The sequence below is a fragment of the Ciconia boyciana genome, chromosome 1 (assembly GCF_034638445.1).
Source record: "Ciconia boyciana chromosome 1, ASM3463844v1, whole genome shotgun sequence".
Lineage (NCBI taxonomy): Eukaryota > Metazoa > Chordata > Aves > Ciconiiformes > Ciconiidae > Ciconia > Ciconia boyciana.
This window is the reverse complement of record NC_132934.1, coordinates 162,456,945-162,483,025: the sequence shown is the minus strand read 5'-3', so window position 1 is coordinate 162,483,025 and position 26,081 is coordinate 162,456,945. Positions and strand designations below refer to the sequence as shown.

At 46.5% G+C, this 26,081-nt stretch overlaps 1 protein-coding gene across 2 annotated transcripts in view; it reads left to right on the top strand.

Moving 5' to 3' along the window:
• The window catches only part of CLDN10 (claudin 10), a 63,811-nt gene that overhangs the window by 34,186 nt on the left and 3,544 nt on the right, over positions 1-26,081 (top strand). The window contains exons 1-3 of one of the 2 annotated variants that reach the window (XM_072853967.1): positions 15,372-15,677; positions 22,410-22,571; positions 22,736-22,817. In XM_072853967.1, the coding sequence (XP_072710068.1) occupies positions 15,458-15,677; positions 22,410-22,571; positions 22,736-22,817 (464 nt within the window). In that variant the 5' untranslated portion in view covers positions 15,372-15,457. Of the gene's footprint in view, positions 1-15,371; positions 15,678-22,409; positions 22,572-22,735; positions 22,818-26,081 lie in introns of those variants that run through there. The other variant, XM_072853977.1, reaches the window with a different exon arrangement.

Genomic DNA, 26,081 nt, shown 5'->3' with positions numbered 1-26,081 from the left:
TTACATCAATGTGCCAAACATTTTTTCCAGAAGAGGGCGCAAAATTTATCTCCAGCAATACAAAAGAACTATGTTGCTGCCAGCCTGTATTTCTGCATGCCAAAACCTTTTCAGACTGTTTCTATCTCCATTTGTAAATATGGGATTCGACATTAAACGTAGTAAAAATCCCATCCTGTGACATTTATAATGTAGATGACTACATAAGAATCTGTCAGTCCTGGTTCCTTTTACAATCAGTAAAACGAAACAAGCACTTAAAGCACACAGTTCATCCCATTTCACCCTATATTTGATCAGCTGAGTAGCTCTCCAGACTCCTTTGACTATACTGCCTCGAGCTCCGATGACCACTGTGGAGCCTGGCCATCTATCTAACGTGCGGACACCTACAACTAGATGCCTAAATCTAGGGGTCTACAATCTGGAACTGAAGCCTACATCTGGGGTAGGATTCACCTGACCTAGTTTAGATAGAGACAAGGGTGACTAGCCCAGATGTGGACATCTGGACTTTGGACACCTAAGTTAGAGAGAATCCCACCTCTTGCATTTGCCAGGTAATGCTCTGCAGTGACAGTCTGGGACAGGGCTACCCATACTGTGCTTATTGCCGAACACCAGTTGTCATATTATATCACATTAATTGTAAATTTAAGTGAACTTATGGAAAGTTCTGATTACTTCGTTGGTGGGCTGTTATCAATGTTGCAATAGAGACCAGGATGAAGGGCCCCTTGCAGAGACGCTAAAGAAGTCATGATGAAAATGGCTGGCAAGGGAAGGGAGAGGAAGAGGAATGTCACAGTGGTTAGACCACACTGTTACTTATGCCAGCTGTCGCGCAGATCAATAGCTCCTTTTATTCACCTGTCATCAATCCCTGTTACCATTTCACATGGCCTTTGTCAGTGCTCTTTAAACTTCACAGACTGGTGGATCCTGAGGGTTGAAAGCTTGAAGTAAGCCCTTCCTGCTAAGTCTTCCTCATAACTGTTCACAAGACAATGAACCAGCATGCATCATTATTCAAAATAATGACTCATTTCAGAGATGTACATGCTGTGTAGATTGTATCACCTCCACTGGATATGATACAATCTTCAAACACAGTCCTTCTGTGATTTATGTATTCACAAAGACTTGCTTTCAGCTCGAAGATGTAACCCTGCCCCTTAAGCATATATACAGCAGTCATCACACAAAACCACTTCTGTTAAGGTGTCTCTGCATACTCAGGTGCAAAGCAAGCGTCACATTTCTAGCCATGGTCCAGCCAAATGGGGAGGTTACACAGTGTGCCCTCCTGTTGTCTCAACCTACAAAGGTGGGGAAAATTTTGCATTTCTCTGGGGTTTCCTATCGGAAGATTGCTTCCCAGGCACAAACACATTTTAATCTCACCCCTGCTCCCAGCAAACAGGGATAGCTAATAATTATGTAGTAGCATTGTATTAGTTTAAGAAGCAGCAAAAGTAAGTCTAAGCTAAATTCATGAGCATGCTAATACATTAGGCAAGGTGAACCTTTACTATCACAGTTTAGAGATCCTTCCTGAAATGGGCATCAGAAAAGGGTTTGGGAGTTGGAGAAACAGCATTTACAGCTGTTTCACACCTACATTAACATACTCCAATATTAACATAATAACAAAGTAAATACCTCGCTGACTTGCCTCTTATGGTGTTGATCCTTGTGCTGGTTTTGGCTGGGGTAGAGTTAATTTTCTTCATAGTAGCCAGTACGGGGCTATGTTTTGGATTTGTGCTGGAAACAGTGTTGATAACACAGGGATGTTTTGGTTATTGCTGAGCAGTGCTTACACAGAGCCAAGGCCTTTTCTGCTTCTCACCCCACCCCACCAGCGAGTAGGCTGGGGTGCACAAGAAGTTGGGAGGGGACACAGCTGGGACAGCTGAGCCCAACTGACCAAAGACACGCAAGCAAAATAAAACAAGGAATTCATTCACTGCTTCCCATGGGCAGGCAGGTGTTCAGCCATCTCCAGGAAAGCAGGGCTCCACCACGCGTGACCGTTACTTGGGAAGACAAACGCCATCACTCTGCACATCTCCCCATTCCTTCTTCTTCCCCAGCTTTACATGCTGAGCATGACGCCATATGGTATGGAATAGCCCTTTGGTCAGCTGGAGTCAGCTGTCCCAGCTGTGTCCTCTCCCAGCTTCTTGTGCACCCCAGCCTACTCGCTGGGGGTAGGGTGAGAAGCAGAAAAGGCCTTGGCTCTGTGTAAGCACTGCTCAGCAATAACCAAAACATCCCTGTGTTATCAACACTGTTTCCAGCACAAATCCAAAACATAGCCCCATACTGGCTACTATGAAGAAAATTAACTCTACCCCAGCCAAAACCAGCACAATCCTTCACTGCTTCCAAAATAATAATAAAGCCCACCAGGATCAGGCTTATAATGAAGAGTGAACTGCTGGCAATTGGTTTCAGATGTGAACTGTTTAGTGAGTTGGTCATGAGCAGAAATCATTCAAATAAGACCACAAGTCACTGGATGCACAGTGCAGAAATAATTGTGTAAACCACCAGTGATGGAAGACACTAGGCAGAGTAGGACTACAGCAAATTTACATAAGCTGGCAACTTCATCCTTGTAATACAAAATCTGGCAAGCTCTACTGATGAGTACAAATTACTCCAAAATTACACGCACGAGACAGTGATTATACAGGGCCACCATCGAAGCTCTGGGTACTCCCAAGCTTGCAAATATATTGGGACAGTAGACCTAAAGTCACTGAAGGTGATGGAACTCTAGAGTGAAAAATACTGTGTTGCAACGGTACAGAGCATGCCCACAGAAATGCTGAACACTATCCTTATTGCCCATCTGAGTATCAGGAAGGGCTTGAGATAGCTTATCCAGCCAGGTGTGACTGCTGCCATAAAAGAAAAAAGTGAAATCAGCATCAAATGCTGGAAACCAACAGGGAAAGAACCTCAGAAACCCCTCTCTGTTGAAGGCTACTGCAGCCCTATTGAAAACAGATGGTGATTACTCAAGTATCTTACTTCCCCATTACAAAAATCCCAGCTGTTGCACAAACAAACCAAGCCAGAATGTCATACTTCGTCGTAACCTGCTGTTTGAGTGGAGCTGATGAAAGATAAAGACCCGTGGTTCACAACTGGCTCATTTGGGAAATCTTCTCTAACGGATTAAACGCGCAAAAGCAAGTTCTAGCTAGCAAGAACACAAACAGTGTAGAAAAAAAAAAAAAGGATGAAAAGCAAAATCCTAATGAAATTAATGTCCTGATGGGCATTTTTAGGCCAGGGGGTTTTAAGGCAAAACTACAAAGGAAGTACCTCTCTGCTTTGCAAGTAAATCTAGATAATTCCTGATAAGGCTAATGAATTGCTGTAATTATTACATGCCCATCCCACTTCTAGTAATGAAAAATCCTAGGGATATACAGGTGGTGGGTAGTAGTATGTAGGAATATCTAATGCAGAAGAAATTCTGTGAATAAAGAGAAGCCCTGTGATCAGACACCATTTGTAGTCTCCAGTTGTAGATTTCTGTAAGGAGAGGGAAAATAACATTTTTATTTGCTAAGGCAGGGTTGGGTTACTTTAGTTGCCTCTATTTATCCTAAACCTTTCTTTCTCTCTTGCTATTTTATGAATTGGCTTCATCAGTTTGTAGTGTAATGCTTACTTATTGAGCTGTATATGTGTTTAATTTTGTTAAGAAAAGATGAAACCGTGGTTGGTGGGGTTGTTGGCTAATAATTTTGCTCCTATATCAAGGAAATAGCAGTTTTGACAAGAACCTGATCTCTCTTTCCTATTCTGAGACATAATACAAGGCAGGGATATAAAAAAGTCTTTGTATCACATTCTTTCAATATATACAAACATATATATATATGAGTATGCCTGTTTGCTTTGTTCTAACATGAGAGATTTTCTCTGTGAAAGATCAGTGATTGGTATTTCAGTCTGTCTGATAACCTGAGGAGCAAATTCTGCTCTCAGGGACGTGCATCCTAGTCTAATGGCTTTATTTTATTTACTCATGTATATTAAAATATTCAATGATGCATGTGCCACATAAAGGACTTGGGATAATTTCTCGGCATGATGAGTACGTGGCATGAATCGTTCCCCTAAGCGCAGCTACAGGCTTTGATGTACTTAAGGGAGGGCTTCCTCCGCTGAGTTTAAAGTTCAGAAGTTCAAAGGCACTTCTCATTAGAAATTAACCACAACACTTTAAAAACGAGAAGGGAATGACCTACTCCACGCCTGAAGAACTTGGCAGGAGCCATTCTCACAAGCCAACAGACACCGGTGTGCCGAGAAGTGTCTCGCAGAAGAGGGGTTGAGTTCAGGGGCGGCACAAACAGGAGAGAGACCTCTTACAGTCCTGCCTAAAACACATCCCCTTGGCCTCTCCAAGCCTTGTTTGGAGAGCAAGGTCTGCAACACGAGCTGTAACGGGCTTTATTTACAGCTATCTGTATTGCTCTGACCACGTGGTAGATACCTAGCTGAATATGCAGGCAGATGCCCACCCTTGGAGCATCATTCCAGCTCCAGAGAGTTCAAGCAAATCTTTAACTTTCCTGTCTTTCTGGTGTGGCATAGAAACCCCTAAGCTGACAGACAGAGGTAGCAGGTTAATCACTGAAACGCAGCTGGGCAAAGAGCCTGTCAGCTGCTAGGCATGCGTCCAAGGATGCCGCTGGTCCCTGCCAAAAGCCAAGAAACACACCGGTGCCCATCAGGTTCGCCGGGCAACCGGGCAGTTTCTGCTTGCACGAGACGCTTGCCCATGGGAGCCACTGTTAGAGACGTGAGAGGGGCAGAGGGATGAGGGCTCAAAACTCGAGGACGCCCATTTGCTGAGCCACTCATGCCACGACTCGTTGGGGCGAGAGCAGGCAGCCGATGTGTATGGTTAGGTGGGAGGCCTGGAAGAGCCCAGGACAATATTGGGCTGGTGGAGTGGGCAAGCGGAGGCAGCTTGGTCAGAGCTCCAGGGGTGAGGCTTGCTAGAAAAATATGAGAAATAACTTCTATTGAACACAGGGGAGGATTGCACTCTCCCTTTGTTTTAACTGTGGCTTTTCCTTTCTATACGTTAAAGTCCATCCTCAAAACCCATCATTTCTTTCGTTTCTCTGGTCACCCTGTGTAGAGCTGAGGCATAATGCCAGCCTGAGGCTGGTGACCTTCGGCCAGTGTCCCCCCAGAAGCAGTGGCTTGAAACAGAGCCGCTATGGAGCTCTGCAGAGAGAGCCCGCAGGCAGGGGACAGGGACTTGCGCCTTGGGTCACGCTTAAGCAAACCTCAGCCTGCGGAGGTGTCCGGCTCTGGGGCTCGTGCTGCCAGAGCTGGAAAAATGTTGTAGCAGAGGTGGGTAAAAACTCCTGCAACGTATAGGCAGCAAAAGGGCTCGGAGCAACCTCCAGGGCATTACACCGTCTTGGCCAGGATCCCAGCTTGAGGTCAGCTCCTGCTTGGGATGGGAGGAAAAATGAAGCTGGTTCAGGCGTGTGATCCCCACATCAATATTTTCACAGCTCAGGACATGTGACGTGTCACCTGAAAGTGCCCTGCGAGGACAATGGCTGGCACCGGATCGCAGCTCCGCAAGGCTCTAATGCGCTCCGCCACTGACCAGCCGGCGCATGGGCGTCTATAAGCTGATGCCCACGCCTAAGGCAGTCCCTCTAGGTTTCCTTTACAGGCAAGAAAATTCCTCTCATAAATCTGCACATCTTCCAGAGATGCCCTGCATTTAATGGGACTGGAGGGGGGAGGGCAGGATTTATGTCTGGGAACTGAATTTCACACATGATTATGTTTTGCATTTCATACTAAAGTACAGTATTTTGCATTAACAGTATATCCAGCAATAACACAAACACTTCCTCCAGCTGAATTTTAACATTTGTGTCAGGTTCTTTAATGGATGCAGCAAACCTGTAGCTTTTGCATGCCGGGTTATGTCCTAACTCCCTCTTACCAAATCAGGTTTTTCCCGTATGTCCATAGAAAAGTTAACACTTCCCAGAATACCACATGAAAAAAACGCTCTGGGCCATCTTTCCAAATAAACCCTTAATCCTCAGACATCACCGAAAGTCATTTTTGTCAATAGTGCACCATCCCAGAGAAAAACAAATAGTCACTACAATAAGTGCTGGCATCTCCAACCTCACTGTTTGGCATCCGCTGGCATTTGTATTTTGTTGGTATTTGTCAAGCAATTTACAATCAAAAGCTACCACTTTGTGGCTTCTGAAATTTATGAATTTGCTGTTGGAAGGTTTTCTGATTCCTACCTACACGTAACACGTAAGATAACTACACCAGAAAGAAAGGGGAAAAAAAAGAAAGTAAATTTTCCCAGCGCTGGCACAAAGTAAACAGATCGCTTCATTTTCTCCCACTTTACGACTTTGCTTACTGAAAAAAAAGTATCCATATAAATCCACATAAAAGCCTTACCACCAAAATCAGAAACATTGACTGTGTGCATGAGGCATCATTCAGTGCTGCAAACTTTCCTTACAAACTGGACTTAAATCAAAACTGTTAAAGAATTTCTCCTTTTCTAAAAGTTGACATGCATTTCTGACATGAAAAAAGACTTTACATAGTTTTAATGCTAAATTGTCAAAAGTGATTCTGCCCTTCTTCACCTGGCTTGCAGCTAAAATGAATTAAAAAGCTAGAATGAACATCTAAATGAGCCACGGAAACAGTCAGCTGAGAAAAGACACTTGAACAAAGAGGAAAACAGAAAAACACAGTGCATACCTGAATCTCTGTTATCAGTGGAAAATGCTTTATTTCTTTACAAGGGCAATGGCAAGGTAGAACTCCTGCAATGTAATGAAAGAAAAATATTTTCAGTATGGGAACATGAAAGCATTAACATAACAGGCAGAGCACATTGTGTCCTGCCCTTGGCGAATGTCTTGTTGGCTACTCTGGACTGTGACCCAGCAAAAATAAGCAGTCCAAATGAATTTTCTCCTAGGTAATAGACTGCTTCATTTACTACATGCAGTACACACTGGCAGACTGTTTTCTCGAGCGTCAGCGTGGGGGCACGACATTGCACTGAGGAATAGGAAGACCCCGTGCTGCACACAAATTGCACACAAAATGAGCCAAAGCACTGCTCGGTACACTAAAAAGCTTCCAAGTGCATTTGATCCATTTGATTTTTGACAAGGCAGTGCTCTCGGAGGACGGGAAGACAGGGGGAACCTGACCATGTCCCCCAGCACATGCATGCTCCCATTGGCATCTATGTTTTGAAGGGTCTTTTTCTCCTCAGATCTCATTACTGTCAGTTTTATTTGTGGTTCCTTAAGCTCAGCAAGTTTAAATTTGATTTTAAATCTGTCCTCTTTATCCAAGAGCTTCTGCAGGCAGCCCCCCTTTTCACTAGAGGGTTTTACCCACGTCTGTCAAATCAGTCTGGCTATCACTTCTACTTCAAATACACACACCACTTTAGAAACCAAATTAAACCAGTAGGATCAAAAGAAGCAGTATTGCTGATGGATTGAATGCATGCTAATTTCAACCTCGGTTTATCAATTTTTTGAATCTGTATTGATCAAAAAAAAGTCACATATTATTTCTTTATTCCCTTTGTTTCTGAGTTGCTTGAGCATGTTGATCTAAGTCAGCTTTCAACTCCACTTTGTCACCGTGACCTTTTTTGATCCCAGCCCATTTGCTCTCAGATTAAGTCATGCTACAGAAGCTGCTTTGCTCCAGGTTGTGGTTCTCATGCTGTTGGGTAAATGAAATCTTTCTGTGCCACTGGCCAGGACAACCGGTGCCTGATAAACAGTGAGGCCCGAGATGGTAAACCACAACACCCTCTTGGTGACACAACCCTTCTCTGAGTAAATATGGGGCTGCTGTGGGAATCGGAGAGAGGAACTGGAGGAGGGCATGGGGAAGAGCTTCCTTGCAGACAGGGATACTGCTGGGAAGGCATAAAGCATAACCCTCACCTTCACCTGTCTCCCGTTCCTCCCAACTGGAAACTGGGACAAATTTGTGTTGAGGGCTAGCTGGTACCTAAGCAGGGCTAGGTACAAAGAGCATGCTGTAAATTATCACCCCTCGCCCATGATCTCCCATGGCTTATTTCTGCCTCCTCCAGGGCCTTTGCCATGCCCGCCAGCCACCTCACACCGAGTCATCTCCTCCACCGCTGCCTCCAGTTGCGACCACCCCCCTTTAGCTGAAGCACACACCTATCATCTCTGCTGCTCACATCCACTCGGGAAATGAGTCCCTCTTTTCAGAAGCTCCTCTCTTCTCAACCCCGCTCCGCTGTCTCGGGATGGGTATTACACTGGCAGAGCTAACGGCCTCCGTGCCATGCTCCCCACTTTGGGTTTTCTTTAGCATATGCAGAGGTATCCTCAAAAAAAAAAGGATGACCATTGGAAAAATTTCCCTATGTGTAAACAGCTGGAAAAGTAGTTAAATGTACCGCTGTTATGAACTGAAATATACCTCTGTGAGAAAAGAAGATTTCAGCATGTGGGCTAAATAACAGGGTAGCAGGGACCACATGCAATCATGTTCTGAGCATAACATATAATATGTAATCGTTAGTGCACCAGTGCGCCGCTTAGAGCTCTAATAAGCCAAATGCATCCCAGTGCTACTCTATTGGCTTCAGCGAGGTAACAAAATCGTAGGGTAATAGAATAATTCAGGTTAGAAGGGACCTCCAGAGGTCATCTAGTCCAAAACATGTGTAATCAGATGGGCTTGTTCAGGGCCGTGTCCAGTTAAGTCTTGAACATCTCCATGGAGGGAGATCCCACAGCCCCTCTGGGCAGCCTGCTCCAGCGCTTGACCATCCCCATAGTAAAAAATTTTTTCCTAATACCTAATGGGAATGTTCCAGCTCAGGCCCCTTGTCCTGGTGCTGCGCTCCTCCCAGAGGGTTGGCTCCAGCTTCTCCGAGTCCTGCGACGGGGAGCTATCCTGGTGCCCATAAAAGATGACAGACTCCTCGGGTCCAGATCTACCAAGTGCTCAGGAAACGGCAGGGACGGGCTGCGGCACACGAGGGCAGAGGACACGCTCGGTGGGAAAACGTTCCCGCTCCGGGAGCATCAAGGTCTCAACCCTGGCCTGCAGCTCAGCCACCGGTCAGGACTCAACCTCTTCATCTTTATGGCTCACTGCAAGGATCGCTTCTGAACACAGGCTGCTTTGGAAAGGCATTTGCTTATCTGCCTCCCACCTCGATTAAATCCTTTTAAATTCCATTAGATACAGTATTCTTTTATTTTGCAAACACTTTCTAAATCACATTCCATAGGGCCACATATTCTAAAAATCAGTCCAAAAGTTTCCCTCCCTTCCACTGTGACCTGCCTGGGTTTAGCAAAACTTAATTTGATGTGGAGGCGACTTCTGAACGCCAAGAGCTGCACCTGTGCTGTTGGCCAGGTGGAATGCACCTCCAGTAAAGGAGGAGATGCACTTCTTCACATTTCCTGCTTAGTTTGTTAAACAGGTTATATCTATTTTTAAAAGCATTGTATTACAAACTTTCAGGGAACAACACAGGCTTTTTTCAACAAAATTAAGCCGAGCTGAAAAAAAAAAAAGAAATAATGCATTAATCTCGGTGTCAAGAAACAAAGTCTGTAATGTCCAAATGCACTGCAGAGAATGGGAGAGGGGAAAGTTTATTGGCTCATGGAATGCAATTTTTCACTCCTTTAAAACGCTCTGGGTTGTCACTTCCTATTAATTTTTTACTTTTTGTTACATACTATATGAACCACATAACTTAAAATCATTCTTGTCCTGGCAGTTTACAAAGGATGTGCAGTAATTTAATTTAATTCCATTTCTGATAGCTTAAGGAAAACAACGGTGGCGACCCCGGCAAGGACTGGTGATTATTAACTGATGTTCCCACTCTGATGGATTTTTTTTTTTAGGCGACACAGAAACATTCCTTTGTCTACTCTCCTTTGGAGAAGAGGATCTGGTTGCTCATTTTTTAGGCGGCACTTTTTGTTCTGCGCAATGCAGAACACCGTGCAAGCCTCCTCATTTTACAGTTGTGTTAATCTCCTCTAATGCATACGCGAAGCTGAGGTGTATTCTCCAGATCTATCACTGACAGCAGACCTGACCTTGCCCAGGTGATGATGCTCTTACAAGCCTGTCTATATTCCCCGCATGTCTGCCTTACCTTTTCAATATTCAAATTCTCAGGGAAACCCTAGCAAACAAGGAAGTTGTCCTTCAGCCTTAGAAAAATAAAGTTGGGGGTTTTTTCTTTTGCACAAGTGCTCTGGGCACCCTGGAAATCATAACACAGCAGAGCCAGGAAAGAGTCTCAAGTTGCCCAACCTATGCATAGTAAAATTACAAGAAAAATTACTCCGGGACAAAGGCATGACGACCCTAGCCTGCTTATCCTGGCTGCAGAACAAATGCTGTTGTCATCTAGTGTTTAACTTATGAGGCAATAACGATTGCTTGTGATTTTGATCCTGCAAGAGCTAAAATAATATCCTGTATTTCAGACTTGAGAGCAAAACCATTTCTGAAGGACTCTTTTGTACATAGTAATATAATAAACTTTTGTACATTATAAAAATCCAACTATTTATTAATATTCCATTCTGATTTGTAAAATATATGTAGCTTAAAATTCTTGGGAGCCTGGGGAGGTCCCTGCTGACTGGAAGCTAGCCAGTGTTATTCCAATTTACAAGAAGGGTGTGAGGGAAGACCCAGGAAACTACAGACCTGTTAGTCTAACCTCAGTTCCTGGAAAAATTATGGAGAAAATTATGCTGGGTATTACTGAAAGGCATTTAAAGAACAATGCTATCATCAGGCACAGTCAACATGGGTTCACAAAAGGCAAGTCCTGTTTAACTAATCTGATATCCTTCTATGATAAGGTCACCTGCCCAGTGGATGAAGGGAAGGCGGTGGATGCAGTTTTTCTGGATTTTAGTAAGGCTTTTGATACTGTCCCTCACAGCATCCTTCTGGACAAGTTATCCAACTGTAGGATGAGTGGGTTCACGGTGCGTTGGGTGAAGAACTGGCTGAAGGGCAGAGCTGAAAGGGTGGTAGTGAATGGGGCTACATCTGGCTGGTGACCAGTCACCAGCGGTGTTCCTCAGGCTTCAATTCTGGGGCCAGTCCTGTTCAATAAATTTATCAACAATCTGGATGCAGGAGTTGAATGCACCATTAGCAAGTTTGCTGATGATACCAAACTGGGAGGTGCTGTTGACTCTCTTGACGGACAGGAGGCCTTGCAGAGGGATCTCGATAGATTGGAGCACTGGGCTATGACTAATGGGATGAAATTTAACAAGTCCAAATGCTGGATTCTGCACCTAGGATGGAGTAATGCCAGGGACAAGTATAAATTGGGAGAGGAATGGCTGGAGAGCAGCCCTGCAGAAAGGGGTCTGGGGGGGCTGGTGGACAGCAGGCTCAATATGAGTCAGCCCTGTGCCCTGGCAGCCAAGAGGGCAAACCACATCCTGGGGTGCATCAAACACAGCAAAACCAGCCCATCAAGAGAGGTGATTATCCTGCTGTATTCAGCGTTGGTGCGGCCTCACCTGGAGTACTGTGTGCAGTTCTGGGCCCCACAATTTAAGAAGGATGTGAGGTCCTTGAATGTGTCCAGAGGAAGGCAACAAAGCTGGTGAAAGGGCTGGAAGGACTGTCCTATGAGGAGCAGCTAGGGACTCTGGGCTTGTCTGGTTTGGAGAAAAGGAGGCTGAGGGGCGACCTCCTGGCTCTCTACAGCTTCCTGAGAAGGGGAAGTGGAGAGGGAGGTGCTGAGCTCTTCTCCCTGGGATCCAGCGATAGGACGCATGGGAATGGTTCAAAGCTGGGCCAGGGGAGGTTTAGACTGGACATTAGGAAGCATTTCTTTACTGAGAGGGTGGTCAAACACTGGAACAGGCTTCCTAGAGGGGCGGTCGATGCCCCAAGCTTGTCAGTGTTGTAGAGGCATTTGGACAATGCCCTTAACAGCATGCTTTAACTTTTGGTCAGCCCTGAAGTGGTCAGGCAGTTGGACTAGATGATCGTTGTAGGTGCCTTCCAACTGAAATAGTCTATTTTAAACACTTACTAATAATTCCCTCCAAAATGCCATTTTTATGCCCAAGAGCCAATGAGACTTGCCACAAAAAATGAAGCACAAGGGTTAGTTTTCTTACAAAAAGGTGTGAGCACCTTTCTTTCCCAGTCCGAGGGAATAAATCCACACTCATTCAAATGACCCAGCACAAAACTGTGTTAATGCAACAATCTGATCAATTTATGTACAGAAAAAAAACAGGAATCTGTCCCACAGTGGTCTGAGGAACTTCAAAAAAATTCCCGAGTCATAGCTTGTCTCAAAACACAGGAACAAGAAACAAAGCAAAGGCCAAGTCTTTCACTCTACTACACGAGTTAAAAATAGCTAAGAAAGCCAAGTAAGCAAAGCCAAAGCCAGAGCTATGGTGGGAGGAAGAAAGAGATTGAAGGGAGTTATAGGCATGTCTTCATATGGATATTAAGTTCCTACCACAGCAACGGGGAGAAAAGGGACCATTATTTTCTGGAAAACTGGAAGCTGGAAGACATCTGAGTTAAGCTCACGACAGAGGGACTTGCAGTTGCACAAGAGAGAGAAGCTGAAAATGTAGTAAGGGGAGAAACACAGCCTCGCAGATGAATGTTTTCCAACGTCTAATCCCTGCAGATCCCAGCCAACACAAAGAAAATGCCACAGGGGAAGAGTGTCTCTTGCAACTTCCCTTACCCTCCAACCTGGGGTGAATACTCAGCTACGCACGATGTCATTTTGGGTTTACACCACCACAGATGAGATCAGAAGCTCAACGTCTTGCTTTGATTTTAGATGAGAAAGATAGTAGCAACTGGGCTAGTAACATAAACATCCTCAGAAGCAGCAATGTCAGGAGTAGAAAAGAGGAGCCTTTCCCTGAAGCTGAAGTGAGCCTGGTTCTCATGTACGCTGAGGCCACTTTACGTCATTCTGGATAAAACGGGGTTTACAAGGGAATGAACGTATAAATTAGCCCTGCTTGATGGGTCCTTCCTCACAGGCAGAGTGGGTTTGGGGTGGAATTAACTTCCTCTGTCCTAAGCCACCTGCATGGGCTCTCTCTGAAGTCCCTGGGAGTAGATAGGTCAGAGAGACATGGATCCACACTGCACATCGCAGCCAAAGTCCAGCTCTGTTGAAAGCAGAGTGGTCTGGGACACCAGAACTGGTTGTTGGAGATCACAGCCAGAGCCCACAGCAGGTTCAGCAGGGTTACCCACCCAGCCTGTCCCTTCCACAGCCCCTCTGGGAAGGGGTGCCTATGCTTGTAAGGAAGCTCCTCTTCCTCCTCCTCTTCTTCCCCGGGGCTCAAACTCGGACCTAGAAGTCCCCAGGCTGTGCTCCTATCCTTCAACACTCGCTCCAGCCTCCTGGTTATAGTTTGGCAGCACACTGAAAACTTCTGATGGGCCCTGGCCAAAATTTGCCCAGACACCAGTCCCTGGATTCAACAAGCTTTACACCAACCAAAGCTGCTTTATCAACAAAAGAATAGGTGAGCTCCCCACATCAAGAAAACACGATGACCCAGACTTGGACTCAAGTCTCCTACCTCAGACTGGATTAGATCCCAGCTGATAGCTGCATGGATTGACCTAGCTTTCCACCACCAAAAGAAGTCCAGTCTGCAAGACCTCAAAGTGCTATGATGGGGGAAAATATATTAAAAAAACACCAACTTTTTTTTCCTTTCTGCTGCCCTGCCCTATGATAAATAGATCATAACGTCATGTAGATGAGACTCGGATCTACGACCATGCCCAGATCTTGACTCAGAAGCACTTCTCCAACACCATAGTGGAGGGGGGCTCACCCACAGCCAGACCCTTTCTCTCTCTTTTCTCTCTCTTTTCCCTCCCGAGAAGAGAGGAGAGGACATCTTGGCACAGAGGTTGAACGGGAGCTGTAGCATACTGCACGCCCGATGCCCCTGTGCAAACAAGCCTACCACCTGCTTTCCCCTCTCCCTCTTCCCTGCCAGTGCCTGTGTGTGTCACCTGCCAGTCGGAGGGTACCCAGGAGGCCGGGAGCGGGCAGAGAGCCACTGCATCAGTAAACGCGGCTGCAGACCCCATTTTATCCTGCCGGGGCATTAACAGATCAACAAACGGCCTGTTCCCATCGAGCTCTGACCCACATCCAAGGCTACACCTAACTCTAGCTGGTTTTTTTTCCTTTTTTTTTTTAAATGTGTATAAGGTGATTACATCCGGGTTTGTGTCCACATGGCAAAACCAAAGAGCATTCATCGTAAGAATAATGATGTAAATGTGGTTTCTTAATCCTCCAGTGATTGCCCATCTGGCAAAAAGGTTTAGAAAATATAACAATAGTTTTGAAATAAATAGGAGGAAAGGAAAGACCGGCAGTGTACTTTCCACATCAATGGCAAATATCCTACTGATGTGGAAAGTAAACAGCTTTGAACACGAGGAGAAGCTGCGGTGGATAACTTTACCCCTGCGAGCTGCAGCCTCGAATGCCAGTGCATTAAGACTGAGGTAGAAAATCCCAAGTTCATCAGCTCACACTGCAAACCCAGCTACTAAAAGCTGTATCGTCTGCGGCCGGACAGTAAGAGGAGGCCAGCTGAAATGCAGAGGCTTAAAAAACCTTGCTACGTATTTCAAGAGCTTGCCTCCTTGTACGGCTATGGAGCGCTCGGTAGGGTCGTGTTCTACGAGCCTTGCTCAAACCTACCCCTCTGGCAAGGCCATGTTGGGGGGGCGGGGGGATGCCTGCGTGCAGAAAGCGACGCGAGCCTGAAACTACCGAGAAAACGCTACGGGAGCACCAGCCAAGCCGCTGCCGCGCTGCCCCGTGCCCTGCGCCGCTCACCGGCAGGGGAAGGAGCAACTCAAGCCTCGTCACAGCCCCGCCGCGGGTTGTTTGTCTCCGCGCCTCTTTTTTAGCGCTGCCCCGCCGTGCCGCGCCGCCGCCGGGCTGCGGGGCCGGGGTCCGTCCGGGGGCAGCGCTGCCCTCCCCGCCCGCCTGCCGGCACCGCTCGGGCGCGGCCGGGGGGACCCCGGCGCGGCGCCGCGGGGCCGGGACGGGCGGGACGGGCCGGGGCGGGCCGGGGCGGGGGCGGCCCCGGCCCCGGGGCCGCCGGGAGCTCCCTCTGCTGATTGGGCTGCGCGGCCCGGGGCGGCCGCCGCCGCCGCCGCCGCCGCCCCGCTCCGCTCCGCCCGCTGCCGCCGGGACTCCGCCGCTGCCGCCGGGACTCCGCCGCTGCCGGGCTGCCGCCGCCGCCGCCGCGGCTCCGCGCCGCCTGCCCGCCCGCCCGCTGCCTGCCCGCTGCCTGCTGCCGGGCCCATGGCGAGCACGTCGGCGGAGATCATCGCCTTCCTGCTGACCATCTCGGGCTGGGTGCTGGTCTCCTCCACGCTGCCCACCGACTACTGGAAGGTGTCCACCATCGACGGCACGGTCATCACCACCGCCACCTTCTGGGCCAACCTCTGGAAGACCTGCGTGACCGACTCCACCGGCGTCTCCAACTGCAAGGACTTCCCATCCATGCTGGCGCTGGACGGTCAGGCTCCCGCTGACCCCCACCCCAACACCCCCCACCCCCCCGTGCCGGTCTGTGCGAGTCGGGGGCTCCGGGGCTCCTCCCGGGCCGGCCCCGCAGCCGGCGGGGGCGGGCGATGCGCCTCGGCGGGGCCGCGGGAGCGGGGGGCTCGGGCCGCGCCGAGCGGGGCCGGGGGGCGGCGGGGGCCCCGGCGGAGGCGGCTCCCACGCGGGCTCGTGGGCGAGTGCCCTCGCGTCCCCTGGCAGGAGGCAGCGCGCTGCTTGCACGCACCGGTGGAAGTGGGTTTTTTCCCCTAACACCCGCCGATTGAGATGGTATTTCGGGCCTAAGTGTCCCTTTTGGCCTCTCTGGCTGTCGCTACCTGCTTTTTTTCCCCATCGCAGACTCCGTGCGTGGGGATTTGACGCAAGAAGAATGCAGGCAAATTTTCCTCCCCGATTTATTTTCCGACTGTCGTGACATTCCTCTTTTTTAATGGTTTTGCCAGCCGTGCAACGGCCGGTGGAGAAGAACAAGCCTGTGCGTCATTTTGTTTGAATTAATGTTCCTTTGCTTTTTTTGCTAAGCGCTTATTAACTCGGATGTAGTTGCTTCATTGATAAATGACAGCGTAAACGCTTGGGGCAGTAAGGGATGCAAAGGTATGCGAAAGCCATGTATAGCTCGGCTTAGTTTAGGGCAGTGTTATTTTGAAGCAAAGCTGAGAGTTTTGTTGGAGTGCCTGACACCAAAGACTGAGTTGGTGCTGAAGAAATTCCCTGGTTAAGGGGAAACATTTTTGCCCTTTAAGGAAGCCCTACTGTGGGAAACTGCGTCGCTGCAGGAAATCTTTACGACTAAACTTTTAGTTGATAAATCCGTACTGATTGTGGCTGGTAGAAACAGGGAAAGTGCAGATGGCATCCATTTATAGCCTCTGGAGTGGCTGTAAAGAAAGGGAAGAACGGTGTTTAAAATGATGGCACCTTTTCCAAGTTTTTATGGTCGTAGACAAATAAACTATACAGGGCCCCAGTGCCTTTGATACTCCCAAAAAATCAGGTCTACACTCCGTGGTCTGGCCAGACACTCCCGTTGCACTGGAGCCTGGGAGCGGGTTTTTGTGTGAAAGGTTTGTTTAAAAGGAAAAGAAAGTCTGTTAATCAAATCACTAACAGAGATTAATATTATCAAAACAGAGATTAATAGTATCAAGACAGGGATTAATATTATCAAAACGCAGATTAATATTATCATAACAGGGATTAATATTATCATGAAGCTAATTGATACCAATATCAGAAAACCTTTAACCTGTGTGTGTACAAAGGGCCAAAGGAGGTCAAGATACTAAAAAGAGGTAAGGCAGGCAACCCTTAAACATCACTATTGCAGGATGCTTCCCTCGGATGGAGAAGCACCATTCCCCAGACCTTCTTTGGACCCAGCCCCATGGTGGCAGAGGGGTTTGCCGGTTCCTCCGGAGCGGGGGGAGAGCTGGCTCAACTCTGTTAGCATCAGTGGCCCTACGGCCAAGTGTAGCAGCCGAGAATGTGGGTTCCAGGCTTGGGCAAGGAGCTGTGGTCTGTGTGCAGGCGGGCACAGAGTGATCACCAGCGCGTAACCTTTGGGATCCACCGAATCTATTGTTTAGCTGTTCTTTTAGTTCTGGGTTAATCTGCTTTCAGAATAAGAAGAACGTAAAATTCCAAAAAGAAGAAGAAACACGACAGCAAAGTCCTTACCACCCCTTCCTCCAAACTCAAGTTTGGGACACCTTGTGCCTTGGGTAACACGTTCCACTTGCTCAAGGAATGAGTTTGTGAGGCACCTGCTGCACAGTGAAACAGCCATCCGAGCACTAACTCACTTTGGACAGAAGTGAATCTGAAATGCACATCTGGAAGGGCCTTATGCCACCCTGCTGGCCACATAGTTTACCGGTAGTGGAAGGAAGCTTGGCTTCAGTGTTTCTCAGTAACATCTCTAAATGCTGCGGGGCCAGATCCTGGTACCCAGGCACAATGTGGATGAAAGGCAGGCTGGAGAGAGAGTCACGTAACCCCCCACAGCACAGGCCAGGCGAGCTGGGGCAGGGCGGAGGGGCAGCCACCACAACCGGCGGTGCTTTCAGTAGCTAGCCTAGCTCAGACTCCCCTGCTTGCAGTTACGGGCTCTGCTGGGAACCCGTTACCTCCTGACGGGTGGGGGGGTATGTCCCCTTTTTGCCCTAACCCTTCCCCGGTGCAGGAGCGTACTTCAGGGTTGCAGTGCGTCACTCATGGCTTAGAAGGATTTGTATGTCAGCATGAAGCTGAATCTGCCTCGGCCCTCAAGTAGCCTCTCCTTTCCTCTTTGCACAGACTTATGTGGCTAAGTTGGATCCCATTCCCTGTCACCGGGAACAGGGGAACTTCCTCACTCCATCCTCAGGTGGGGGACTCGGAAGACACAAAAAAGGGCAGATCTGGCTTCCCGTTTTCCCTGAAGTGTTTGTGAGCAGAAACACCCTACCGAGATACATGTAGGGATAACGTGTTGCTCTCCTCGAAATGGTAGGGCAGGACTGGGAAATTACTAGAATTCTTTTTGTCGTCCTGGGGAACGGTGGCTCCACTCCACTCCTTGCTCACGTAACTGGAGAGGATTTGCCTCGCAGGGCAGTTCCTCTTCTACAGAAATGTTTTTTTGTCAAATCGGAAACCTCTGAGTTTTGCCAGACTTCTTGTCTGGAGAGACTGCTCAAGTCCACCAGCGCATCAGAGGCAAAACAAGGGGGCAAGAAATCAGGGTATCGCCATGCTGGTTCCTGGGGCACTCCTGTGAGGTGCAGAAGTCCTTCCTTCTACAGAAGCAATGTCGTAGTTTGGGTCAGGAGTGATCTGGAGACGGTTCCCCGTTACCCTTGTTTTGGTTTGCATGGAGTGGTCTTGGACTGTGCCCCCCAGATTGCTGTAGGGTGGCATGGCAGTGGGGCTGCCCTGATGGCTTTCAGGCCATCACTCCACATGAGTGGCCACCCGAGAAAATGGCATGTGATGCCCTTCCACCTTTATGCATTCCTGTAGAAGAAATCAGTTTGGCCAACCCTCATTAAGGGCTCAGCCCCACATTCTGTATGCAAGCAAAAGTGTTCTTGCTGTCTGTGGGACTTACAGTCATTTTGGGTTTACTTTTATGTGCTACTGGTCATAGGTGGAAACTTAGTGATGAAACCACCTCCCCAAAAGAGGATGTATCAGTTACTGTGCTTCCAACAGTGGATCTGATGACCTTTTGCAAGATCAGAGCTGAACAAAAATTTACTTATGAGCTAAAGAGGGTATTAGAGCTTAGAAAAGCATACAAAAGCAATGGGTGTGTACTTTTAGAAGGAATCTGTGCTGTATCTGTAAGGCAACCTCTTACACTTCACGTGATGCAGACTGCAAGATGCCACCGGAGGCATTTATTGTGAAAGTGACAGTCCCCAGAACTTTGCATATGGTTTTTTTCTGAGTGTCATATGATATGAATATACGAATTCCTCCTAACTCTTTGTGAGCATGAGAGGCAAGCGTGAGAGCAGTGAGGCAAGAAAGATGAAGATCTAACAAGATTAATTTGAATGCAAGACAAAAAAACCATTTGTTTTAAAAAAAAAAACCCACCTTGAAATAGGTTTCTCTTGGAATGCTGCTCAACATGACTTTATGAGTAATGCGTGTTTGTCTGCTTGTCTGTTTAAAACATACGGCTTTTTGTTGCTTGGGAGCTTCATTTGGGTGGTCAACGTGCACATGGCAAGCTTCCTACAGGAGCTGGTGCAAACACAGACAATAAATATTTGGAAAGGGGACACTCTTTGGTCTTGAGTGGAGGAGTGTGAAGAAATAGGCAGCTCCCCCTTACACTTCTCTGCATTATAAGCCTTGGTAAGCAACGTAATGTTCTTGCTTTCTAGGAAGCAAAGAAAAGGTTTAATTACTCTTACAGCCAAATGCTATACATAGTTTTAACATAGGGTCCAAGCAATAGGAGGCTGGATTTGGTGAAAAGGTTGATTTCGCCCTTTCATGCTTCCTAATGCTCCAGTCAACCTAGTGGGCCTAACAAACAGAGTCTTCTGCTCTTCTACGTTACTGGTGTAGATTGTGAATTTTTTTCATATATTTTGTTTTAAAAATGTGTGCCAGTTGGGTGATTGCTGTGGCGAGCTGAAACAAGTCCCGCTGTGCCTGGCCTGCCCAATTCGGTGAAATATTTAGTGAGGAAGGTTATTCATTCAGCAGAACTGAGTGGTCCTCCACCTCATGCTGTTTATAATTGAAAATGATTTCTGGTTGAGTGAGTTAATTATTTCTTGCTGTCTCACTACCCTCTGCCTATTCTAAAACTGTGTATTGACCTTCAGGAACAGCTGAATTTCAGCTGTGTGGTTCCTAGCATATGCTGGTTATTTTGGTTGGGGTGAATATTTACTGTTTCTCCTAGGAGGTTCAGACATAAATAAAAGTTTAGAGGACCTCTGGGTAAATATGTTCATGGTTCAGCACTTTAATGTGTCAGTTAGCTACTAACAGTGTCAATAAATTGGACCTGTCAAAAATAATAGCTTCCTTGCCAGCCTTCATCTCCCGCTTTACCTGTGTGCTACAAGAAATACCTTACACACCGTCAAAAGTAGTAAAAGCCAACTTTTCCATGCCTATAGCAAAAATTAACAAAGCAAGACTGCTTTCTTCAGACTTGGGTTTTATAAACTAAGAACCACCTTTTGAAATCTTCATAAAGCCCTTTTCCTACTGACATCCCTTGGGTTTTGCGCGAGTGAAGAAAAAGGAGTAAGAACAGGGGGTTTGACTCAACAGCAGAGGTGGACCTGTCACCCAAGTTTGAACTGAACTGTTTGGGAGTACGGTTTTATGTCACTGTTGAAGAAATTTTACTGTGCCCAGTTGGGTGAGAAAGGTGGTCATCTCACCTGATTTTAGGTAACCGCAATCTGGCTGTTCACTGTGAGTCACCCTAGGCTCTCTGCTTCATTTATCACGAATGGAGAATAGGAGGTTTCTCCAGAGGGTGGCTCGTCCTTCTACCATAGGAGTCTACCTTATAGTTCAGACTTAACATGTGATAGACACTTCAACGGGCACAAATTACTCTCTCTCTTATATTCCAACATGAGAGGCGTACGACAGCTACAGTCATTTCATTGACTATTGTATTTCTTTAGCAGATGGGCTACAGAAGCATGTTGCAAATGAAAGAAGTCTGTATGCATGCCAGCAGATGTAGATAAATGGCAGTAGGTTGCGTTCGCAGACGTGCGGCACAGCACCGAAATTCGGTAGGACTGATAAAACGGGGTGTTACGTGGTACGAAGTGCTTCTTGTGTGCTCCTTGTTGCTCAAAGCTGTGAATCAATGGGTTTTTTAAAAATACTGTTCCAACACAGAGCGGTCATCCTGGAGCTGATATGCCTCCAGCAGTGGCCAAAGTGGGTGGCAGTGAGGAGAGCAGAAGGCAGCCAAGCATCCGTGATGGCCACCTGCAGCTCAAAGACCTGCCACCCAGACACAGATTTCTCTTTAATGTATCCAGTCTCTTTTTGAATCTCTGTAAACCTTTAGCATCCACATACCCTGTGGAAAGGAGTTCCACAACTTCATTATGTGAACATGTGCACTTTTTGTTTCGAAACTGCTGCCTTCTGTTTTCATTAGATGTCCTCTAGTTCCTGTTGCAATATATTAATTTCCTATATATTAAAGACTTTTATGCAGGTTGGGTTTTTTTGTTTATTTGTTATTATGTAAAATTTGGTGTAATAGGCAATGAAAATGTGGTTTAGCTCTCAACATTTCCACCCAGTGGAGATCACAGCGAAAAGAATGAATACCCTAATAGTGGAAGTACATTTTCATTTTAAATGAGATGTAACAACAGGTTATGAAGAAAAACATCTGTGATAGTTATTCAGCTGTGTAAGATTGCAGTGCTCCACCCTGTAAACAGTGATATGAGGTTATCACAGTCTTTCAATTACAAGATCTTCTCGGAAGGGAGAAGAGGCCAAGCAACCCGTTGTCCTGCTGAAAGGCCGTGCCCCTGGGAGGTCCAGCTCAGAGCAGCCTCAGCCAGCACAGCAAAATTGTGTGTGGCTGAAGCCAGCCACATTTGTCCAGGCTTAAGTATGGCAGTAGTTTGTTTTATCTCAAAGGGTTACTGCTGTCCATGAAGCTCAGCACGTTTGACTTCCTTGCAGAATGAGGGCCTTCTTGGGTCCAGATCAAATCGGTGACATGCCCAGGCAGGCCCAGGACCCCGGCCAGGGTCAGTGCTGCCAATCTGCTGCCAGTCGTATTGCACCCGAAACACACACGCACAACAAGACTGACATGCAAGACTTGCTTTGTGTGCGCAGAGTGGCTCCGCAACCTGTGACAGCCACTGTGCAGACCACGTGGAGTTGCTCTTCAAAACCTCATGGTACACCCTGTTGCAGATACTGTACGCAATTCCACAGGATTATTTTTTGCAGCCCTGGATACCACAGTATGTTTCTTAGGAGCTGGGCTCAGGTGATGATGCCCTGAGAAGGGCATACATCACCTAGGAGAATACACTCAGTGGTAAGGTGACATTACTCCAGCCAAGGTCTGCTTCGGTTTGCAATAGTGAATGCCTAACGCTGCGCAGAGGGAGAGGAGCTACAGTGAAACCCGTTGTGGTCCCAGTTCTCACATTAGCCTTACTCTTTCTCGCCACAGGTTACATCCAAGCCTGCAGAGGACTGATGATCTCCGCCGTCTGCCTGGGCTTCTTCGGTGCCATTTTTGGACTGGTTGGGATGAAGTGTACCAAAGTCGGAGGCTCCGATCAGACTAAAGCAAAAATAGCTTGTTTAGCTGGACTGATTTTCATACTCTCTGGTAAATACACCTTATTTCTCTAAGTTTGGGTATTTGAAGTCATACCGGAGCTGTTTCTTTTCCACAGAAATCCGCGCACAATTCTCCATGACTTCATTGGCTTCAGGGTCAGGCCCAAAGCTCTTCTGCTGGCTCCACTGAATGGTTTGTCTTATGCTTTTCAGGGTTGTGCTCTATGACTAGTTGTTCCCTGTATGCAAACAGGATTACGTCTGAGTTCTTTGATCCTTCTTTTGTTGCACAAAAGTAAGTACTTTCCTATACCCATAAATCTTTCAAAGAAGTAGACCTTAAGTTTCATACTGCGCACCAGAACCCATTTAAACAGAGAGCAGGTGCTTCTCCTGTTGGGCAGAGAAGGAGAGTGGACTGCAGTTTTATTTAATCATATTTTCCAACTGTAGTAACCGTGTGCTGAAATTTAACGAACGAACACCTCCCCGTACAGTGATTGCTCTGTAATCTTTGTGCCCAGGCTTATCGCAGCTTGGCAGGGTTCTGCCTCACTTGCTGCAGAGCAGATGGGGTTAATCAGGAGTGAAGCTTGCGTTTGTATCAGAGATGCAGCAAAAGGATTTCACAAGACAGAGGCACTCATTAGGTGCTTCATTTGATAGGAAAGGAAGAAAATGATTTCCTTAAGCTTTTGATAGAAGGTGGTTTCCATAAAGGTGTTGAGCACTGTGCAATCTGGACTCCTCTTACAGAGAGGTTTTGGCAGGGTCCGTGGACTTTTTGTTGACAGATTTTCAGATCCAGTTGACTGAAATTTGGATCATAAACCTTATCATAACCCGCAATCATATAAGCGCTAACATAAATGCTTTGACTATACATGTAATTAAATTTAAGGGAGCGAGAGTTTATAGAATGGCAGGATCCACTAGAAATGATGAGCATCCCTAAGGACTCCCTTTAAAGCTGTGCAAGTTCTCAGGACCTACAAGGACAGCAATTCATGAACCAGTGCTTGGATTTTGGATTCACGTCTTAACTAACAAGTCTGAAAACATTGGCTGTAAATTATAGCATCATAGACTTTCCTGTTTTGGCTTCTTACATAACGTAAAGTTATCTGTAAAGACAAGGATTTCAAAGTTTTCTTGGTGGTGATCCCAGGATATGTCAAGCATTGGGTATACATCTCCCTGAGACCCAAGTAAGGACTCAGTAAGGAACCCTAAGCCTTTCCGTTTCTCCTTGATAGAAAGAAAATAGTCTGAATAAATAACATTAATTGGATCCATGTAGGGCTGACACAGCTTCTCCTGTCTTGAAAACAAGTTCGTATTAGTTTTCTTCGTAATTCTGCTATAGTTTCTGCTTGTTTGATACGGTAAGGACAGGATTGAAAGGCCTCCATAAGAAACAAGGATGTGAGGTATTGTGAAGAAAATGGAGTCTGGCTATATAGCCAGAAGTTAATTATTCATCAGGCTTACTGTTCCTAGTGAAAAATACCGTGGTTGTTGCCAGAAGTCCCTTTCCTACACTGTATTCCTACGCTCTTCTGCTGCAAAAGAGCAGGCAGACCTCACAGCTGAGTTTTACTGCAAGGGAATGAGAAATCCGGTTTAAATATCGAAATAAAGGTAGTAAAACATCCTCTGCAGAAATTACCTTTTTCCTGAACAACCAGCATAGCTCAGGTGTGGGGACACATAATCACGACTGCAAAGATAAAGCAGAGAGGAAAGCCACAAGTTGTAATTTGAGTTGCGCACGGTGTATGTAGCTCATGTGATGACCTTGCATCAGATGAAGCTAATGGTGGCATTCGACTCCTTTCTCTCTCAACGAATGTAAAATATGTTGGAGTAATGTATTTCGTTGCCGTCTGTGAACTCTTACTTTGATATGCATTGCAGAAGCATTTAATGGCTTTGCTGGTATATTGTGGAAATTTGGCATTGGCTCTTCACTGAGAGAGGGTGCTGCTTTGGGTTTCAACCTTTCACCTTTTACTGCACGTTTCTCTCGTGAAGTTATTCTGGCAGTGTCAAAGACAGGCTTGAGATGCTCTTAGTGGAAAACAAACCACACGAGATGTTTAGTGTCATCTCAGCCGTCAGAATTTCCCTCTGGCCTTCTGCATTTGGAAGAGGCACCCTGACTATGTATGGGTGCAGGAGGGATCAGAGACCTGCCTAAAGCTGTTGCCCAAGAGACTTCAGGTTTGAATTACGTACCTCACTGAGGAACGACAGGCACCACGGGGACACCCTAAAACCCGCCTTACTTAGAAAGAAATCTTAGGCTGGACTGTATGTCCCGATGTGATAGTTTGCATTGCAATTTAAAACAGCTCCAAAGGAATTGCGTGACCCTACATAATAACACGTGCAGAGTCTTGGGGACCGCATGGGACGCCTTGGTACTTGCAGCCAAGGTGGATTTCATTTTTATTCAGACACATCTAATAGGGGAAAATCTGTGCTTCTGTTTTGCTGTCTTGCTAACGTTGGTGCCACAGCTTCTCTTAGGAAACTATTTACTACTTTTAATTAAAAAAACCCCCTCTTACAGTGTTTATCCTTTTTGTCCCTGCCACAGTTTGAACTCCATAATCGTGATCATTCTTACTGATGAATGGGGTTAGTTTATCCAAATTATCTGACGAACTTCCCGTTCTCTTTTGTAGAGAATTGTTTCCCTTCAGCTTTCTTGGCTCTGAATGGATTGTGCACAGTCCACACAGGCCCTCTTTCCACTCTCCTGCTGTTACATTTGAATCTATTTTTCATTTTCCGAGCATCATAAGAATTAGACATTCAAAATGTGTATTTCCCTTGAGTAGTTGTGCCGATTCGGTAGGTAGGTAGGTAGGTATGTCCTTTACATATGCCGACATCCAGTCAGCTAACGAAGCTTCCACTGGTTTGCTTGGAATTTTACTTCATGGTCCTAATGTATGTAACAACTAGAATATTTTTCTTCTATACTCATATTGTATTTTCTTTCTTTCACTGAATTCTGCCTCCCTGGATTACAGCAAAAAATCTGCTTTTAGCCTGCTTGGTCAGTGTAGTTGAAGGTGGCTTTCAGTTCTGTGCAGCTGAATTCTTGTAGTCCTCAGCGGTCACCACCATTCATCAATGTCCTGCTCCCCCCTGAGCTGCCAGCGGTCTGTAAGTGATCTCTAATCTGATTGATTTCACTGATTGGAGACAGTGGATACACAGCCACAGACTTCAGAGAGTGGCTGCTTTGGTTCTTGCAACCAAGAATTATAAGAAGAGAAGAGAGGGGTTTCCTGCAAAGATTTTAATGATAAAGAGGGAAGTGAAAAACAGCAAGTGCAGAAATTTCTTCTAAAAAAGCCTATCTCCTTTTTTTTTCTTTTTTTTCTGGAGGTACCAATGTATGTAAGGGGGTTTTTGTATGGTAAGGTTGTTTTTTTACAGACTGGATTTTGATGGGAGGTTAGGGTTGGCTTCTTAAATGCTGAAAAGGTGGACTGGATAAAATCCAGGGAGCCATACACAGGTTGATGTGCAACTGAAAATTTGA